General features: G+C 42.9%; 1 protein-coding gene across 1 annotated transcript; it reads left to right on the top strand.

Moving 5' to 3' along the window:
- Positions 1–3,364: 3,364 nt before the first annotated feature.
- On the top strand, positions 3,365–5,950 carry LOC109999361 (ADP-ribosylation factor-like protein 4C). The gene has a single exon (XM_020654406.2). The coding sequence runs from the start codon at positions 3,775–3,777 to the stop codon at positions 4,357–4,359; it is 585 nt and encodes a 194-aa protein (XP_020510062.1). The 5' UTR covers positions 3,365–3,774; the 3' UTR covers positions 4,360–5,950.
- Positions 5,951–6,184: the final 234 nt, after the last annotated feature.

The following is a 6,184-nucleotide window of genomic DNA, read 5'->3' as shown; positions in this document are numbered from 1 at the left end:
AACTCTCTCTTTAGTGAGGTTTTAATAACGTGCTTTTTAAAGGCGAGTGTGTAAATTGCCTCACACTGAGAGAAATAATCACAGGGAGATAAAAAAGGTATCAAAGCCGTCTAACCTGGTATCTCTACAGGGATGCTGGAGCAGATCAGAGTGTTCTCATCGCCTCAAACAACTCCTCAAGAGCGTTGAAATCACCAAATTCTCCAGATGCATCCTGTTCCCATATCTAAGTGCACAGTTTTAACAGATTGAACGTGTCGGTTTGAGGCAATCTGGCCTGCCATCGGAGCATCACAGGTGTCATTGTGCTCCTCGTCTCTGAAATCAGACAAATGAGAGGAAATCGTTGATGCCGCACGCTTCTCTTTCCTGCGTGAATTCAGATCAAATTGGCCCGTCCTCGTCGTGCTTTTTGAAATTGCGAGGCAGGTGGTGAGATGAAAAGCTTCTGGGCGAGCCGTCGGGTCCGTTTCATCTGCTGAGGATCAGCAGAGAGAGAGGCCAGGCGGGGCGGGCTTCACCTTGTGAATCTGCAGAATGTGAAAAGCTTTTCAAAGATGAAACGGCCCAAAAAATAAAACTCCAATATCTGCTTTTGTTTAATCACATCTCACACTGCTTCTTTTTCTTCTATTTCATTACATGTCAAAGTAACTCCACCACATGATCTGGCACATTGTTTACCTTTGAGATGTCATTTATTCAAACTATGGATGTCCAGGTTTGGTGGTTTTTAATGTTTATGATGATGTAAAGTTAGGATTATAGGTTCCTCAAAGGGTTCATGAAGTCACCTCTCTTGGGTTTAGTAATAAAAAGTGAAACCTTGGATCCTTCAGGAAAACCCTTCCCATTTGTTCTGCAGTTCGATCACTAACCTCGCTCTGTTTTGCCTCTTCTTTTTTTTTACAGAAAGCTTAATTTAGTCCTCTCCCCTCACCTCCATGTGGACGCTGTCTGCTTCATATACTACACTTCTGCAGACTCCATGTTGAAGTGGGACGTCTCTGAGGGCTGAGCAGATTGTTAAAGAACACATTTTGTTTCCTTTAACCTTCGTCCACATCTGTTAGCGTCTGTCGTCTGTTACCTGAGGAACAGAGGAATACATTAGAGGAGAATCAGTGAAGGAGCCTCGTGTTTTATGGATGAGGAGACACTCAGGTGACTCAGCCTGGTTAGAGAGAGAGAGGTGTGTGAAGAGTGTGTGTGCACATGTTTACAGCCTGTTTAGAATGTATTGATCTCACACAGTCATTAGAGAGGCGATCGATGGAGGAGGAGGACGGAGGCAATTAGAGCGCTTTGATGACTCAGGTTGTGTCGTCGCCTGTTTGTGTGTGTTTAGAGGCCGCTGTCCCCTTTGTCTCGTCTTGTTACTGCTAATGCTTCTTCATTTATTCTGCTGATTAGGGCCCATTACAGGTTTCATTTGTGTGCAGTTTGCTGAGGTCAACAAAGTAAAGCTACTAATAAAACCGCAGCAGAGACTGTGAGACGTGCAGGACAAGACTCAAGTAGAAAAAGGTAAAAAAAAACAAGAAGGAGCTAAATTCACTTTGTTCCTTTGGTTTCATGTTCACTTAGAGATTGGTGCATGCTGTCTTTGCCGTTCAAAAGGCAAAAGAGAGGAGGATTAAAATGCGGTCTGAATGGTTAATTTGTTAAGCCAGCTGTGAAATCTACGTCTGAAGTCATTAAAACTGTTTTTCCTGCAAATTTGAGGATGCAAGTTTCACCAAGCAAAGAAGAAATTCACTGTCTGAGCTCGATGTTAAGATACTGACTGAGACAAACATCGATACATCTGTTCTAACCACATCAAGTGATGCAACAAAAAAGAAAGTGTCTTATTAAGAGGATGTTGATCTACAGTGTTGTCAGTGATATTTGGGTTCCAGCAGTAGCAGGACATATTTTCTTGTCGTCTTTTTGGTCCTTTATTTGTTTTCTTTCCTCGTCCACCCAGCCATCGATCCTGTTAAGGCATTAGAGGCTATTTGTCCGTCAGAGTGAAACAAACCAGACGCGTTAATTGGCTCTGCGTCGTGTCTGAAAGTGTGTTGCAAATCAATTTGAAGTACCAGACTACATCAGGATACAAGTGGTTAAAAACGCACACACAAACACAGCGGAGCAGTACGAATGCCTGAATGTTCAACATGCTGTTGATGCACTCTCATCCGATGCAATGCCAGGCAGAAAATGGAGGGAGATGATGAAAAAGCTCCATGAACTTCTTCAGTGTAGTTTAGAGAAATTATCTGTTTTTCTACTGCAGAGAAATCATTAAACTGAGTCACCTCCTGTAAGAAAACAGTCACGTTTTGTTCTTTTGTTTTAAAGACGATACGTGGGATTCTGATGTAACAGGTGCAATAAAAGCAACAAGCAGCTGTCAATCAAACCTGGTGTGACCACGCCCACAACATGCCTGATCAGGGTAAGTTCACATTTATTACTTTATTTATGTAATTATTATTATTATTATTTATTTATTATATTATTTGTGGAAACTTGACTGCCATGTATATATGCAGCTTGATCTCTGTGGCATGTTAGATGAGATGAAACTTTAGATATGAGAGTGCAGCTGCAGATATAAAGAATTATCAATTTATGCAATACAGTTTAAGACTCTCTGGGACACTTGGATAAGAAGTAAGGAGGGAGAGAAACATCTTCCAGGATGCAAAGACTTGCAGTAGCTTCTCTTTGTACCAAAATAATTAATTATGTAGTTTTTGTTCCTGATTCACCAAAGTCGCCTCAAAAACTGTAAATGTTTGAAACTCTAAACCACTACAACTTTCCTCTGACTGATGTGAAATGTTTTGCTGCCATCTAGTGGAAGAAATGAGAAACGTTGCATGAGCATGAGTGCTATGATTAAGCACCATGGAGCTACTTCAACATGGATCTCAGGATGAATTCATGGATTATCTGGGCAGTGCACAGGCAGCACAAATTAATGTGAAATCCAAAGAAGAGAAGAAGAGAGAGGCATATCAAATAAAGAATAATAATACAATCAATCCTAGCATCCTCTGTATTTATAAGAACCTAAATCTTTATAATATATTCACTATAGTAGCTTCTCTTATCTTATTGTGAAGTGACCTACAGTTATTGTGTTAGTTCTCATATTTCACCACTAGGTGTCAGACTTTCTGCAGCTCCGACAGCTCCGTGGCTCAGTGCGCAGAGGAAACTCTTAAAACCACACACTGACTAACCTTCCTTCAGAATAAGACTCTCCTCTACTTTACTGCGGGTTTATTTGATAGAAGAGGCTTTCATTTTGTGGCTAAACCGGAAGTCTTATTTTGTATCGTCTACTTGAGCTTGATGCATTTTTCATGGAGGCGTTTGGAGGCTGATCCCCGCGTCACACTCCATCACGCTGTGTGTTACTACATGAAGGAGACACACACACACACACACACACACAGACACACACACACACACACACAGAGATGCAGAGGCATGATGTGACATTCAGCCGTGCGTAATTTGCGCGTTTGGACAGCTCTGCGCGCGGTAAAAGCTGTTTGTGGACACTCGGTGCTGCTGGAGTGAGTCCAGGAGGAGGATGATGATGCTGCGGCGTGTCTGGCTGCCGGAGTGCCTCCGCGCAACGAGGGGCTGCGCCCTGCACAGCTGCTGAGGAGCGGATCAGAGGTGTCTGCGCGTTTATGGATCCCTCCTGGGACATTTAAGCGTCTCGTGCGGTGATATCAGGGCAGTGGGAGTCCCTCCTTCACGAGCTGCAAGATGGGGAACAGTTTCACCAATCTGGGTGCCTTTCAGTCTTTGCACATAGTCATGCTCGGTTTGGACTCTGCGGGGAAAACCACCGTGCTCTACCGGCTCAAATTTAACGAGTTTGTCAACACTGTGCCAACCATCGGCTTCAACACGGAGCGGATCCGGCTCGGCGGCGCGGGGGCCTCCCGGGGCATCAGCTGTCACTTCTGGGACGTTGGGGGCCAGGAGAAGCTGCGGCCCCTGTGGAAGCCCTACAGCCGCTGCACGGACGGGATCGTGTACGTGGTGGACTCCGTGGACGCAGAGAGGCTGGAGGAGGCCCGGACCGAGCTGCACAAGATCACGCGCTTCTCGGAGAACCAGGGGACCCCCCTGCTGGTCATCGCCAACAAACAGGACCTGCCGCGGGCGCTGGATGTGGAGGAGATCGAGAGGCAGCTGGCTCTGGCCGAGCTGAGCCCCTCCACCCCGTACCACGTCCAACCAGCCTGCGCCATCATCGGAGAGGGGCTGCACGAGGGCATGGACAAACTGTATGAGATGATCGTGAAGAGGAGGAAGAGCCTGAAACAGAAGAAAAAGAGGCAGTGATGGACTTATCTCTACAGACACTCTGCAAGTCCATATATATATTTATAGTGCTGCTACATGAGATCAAAACACAAATATTATCATTAGATTCTATATATGAATGTTAAATGACAGAAACTGCCCTGAACTCCATTTACAAACATCTTTTCTGCAGTGGAAGTAATCCTAAAATATAAATATGAATGAAAGCAATCATAAGCTAAAGGTTTGGCCTGAGTGTTTAGACTGTTTATTAGACGAGATGTTTTTCAAGAGCAGATCTCCCTGAAGCTGCGTGTTGATGTGCTGTGCACACTGTTGACTGTAAATGTGATTAGAGATGCACCGGAGCGCAGGCTGCTGTGTAGAGCTGTGAGACGGTGTTACACCAAAGATGATTCCCCCGAGATGACACCTCCATCTCCTCCGTCCTGTTATTGTTTCGTTTTTTTTTTGTTCGTGTTTTTGATTGATTTAGCAGGATTTGGAATAATATATGACGTGATGCTGTTTTTAGAAACAAATAATTATACAGGGAAACTTTCTGTGGTCTAAGATGACGCATGTTCAGATTGCACTTTGAGATTCAGAGAAACCATCTTTGATCAAACCTCTGGCAGAAGAGTTATTGGAGGGTTCGAGCTGTGCGGGTGACTGAATTTCTGCCTGATTGTGACTGTTACACTTTATCTTTTTCAGCCTTAAATGTTCATGTAGCTCTCTGTTTGAAGCCTCGGTTCTCACAACAAGTTGCCAAAATATTTCTCAGCTTTAGTTTGTAGTTGCACAAACGATGGTGAGTAGCTGCAGAAAACTTGTAAAGAGTTTTTCCATAGTTTTAACTCAGAGAGAGAGAAAACTAGATTCTCATGTTTCTTGTAGTTACAGGATCGCTACAGAGTTAAATCATCATACAAACAGACTAGAAGTTGCTGCTTTAGCGTCTTCAAAATAACTCTTTGTTCTAACAACAGTGTCATTTTGTAGTTTTATGTCATTATAAGACTTTATAGCAAATGCAGGAACAAAAGAATGTGCTAACTTCCAAAAGAATAACACATAGTCGTCAGCGTAAAGAGAGATCGAACACAAATACCTGAAAAAATCAAACTCAATACAATATTAAAACCCTTGCAGAAAAGTTCAGAAAAAGTGTTAGACTTTAGCATATAGTCTTGAACGAGCGGACCGTTGAATGTTTTATGGACTGTTGTTAAATGTCAAAACAGAAAAAGAAAAAGAGGATCGACTTCAGCTTCTTCAGCTCAGATTTTCTGGATTTGAAATGATAACTGTTTTTTTTTAAGGTTAATTTTAAGATCATTCAACATCTCAGAATGCAACGTGCCATACATATAATAACCACAAGGGGGCCGACCTGAGTTTAAGCTTAATGGTCTAAATATAATATTCCGCACATGAACGTGGCGACCTCTTCCTGCAGAAATCAGTCGAGCTGTGTTCAACGTTGCATGTCAGCCTCTACATCAGACGATGTGAATTATACCGTGTGGAGTTACAGCCAAGATACAGCGAGACCAAACAATGTACGACGAGCTGGAATGAAAAAAAAGACACAAGTATTTTTGGGATTAAACTCTTTGTAACTGAATTTGTGTGTTGTCTGGTTTCTGAAGCTCCAATGTGAGAGGGAGATTCCCAAAACATGTCAAACGAAGTTTAGTGTGATTTGTTTTATTACTAACAACATGAAGTGAAACTAACTTAGACTTTAGTCAGATATCTGCAAACTAATAAGCCAACAGCGTGCTTATTTACATCTTTCCAAACAGTGTCTCTTTAAGATGTTTGAACCCTGGGCACATTTAATACAACTTTTCAATCC

The sequence above is a fragment of the Labrus bergylta genome, chromosome 24 (genome assembly GCF_963930695.1).
Source record: "Labrus bergylta chromosome 24, fLabBer1.1, whole genome shotgun sequence".
Taxonomy (NCBI): Eukaryota; Metazoa; Chordata; class Actinopteri; order Labriformes; family Labridae; genus Labrus; species Labrus bergylta.
The sequence above is the reverse complement of the archived record's forward strand: the minus strand, read 5'-3'. Positions and strand labels throughout refer to the sequence as shown.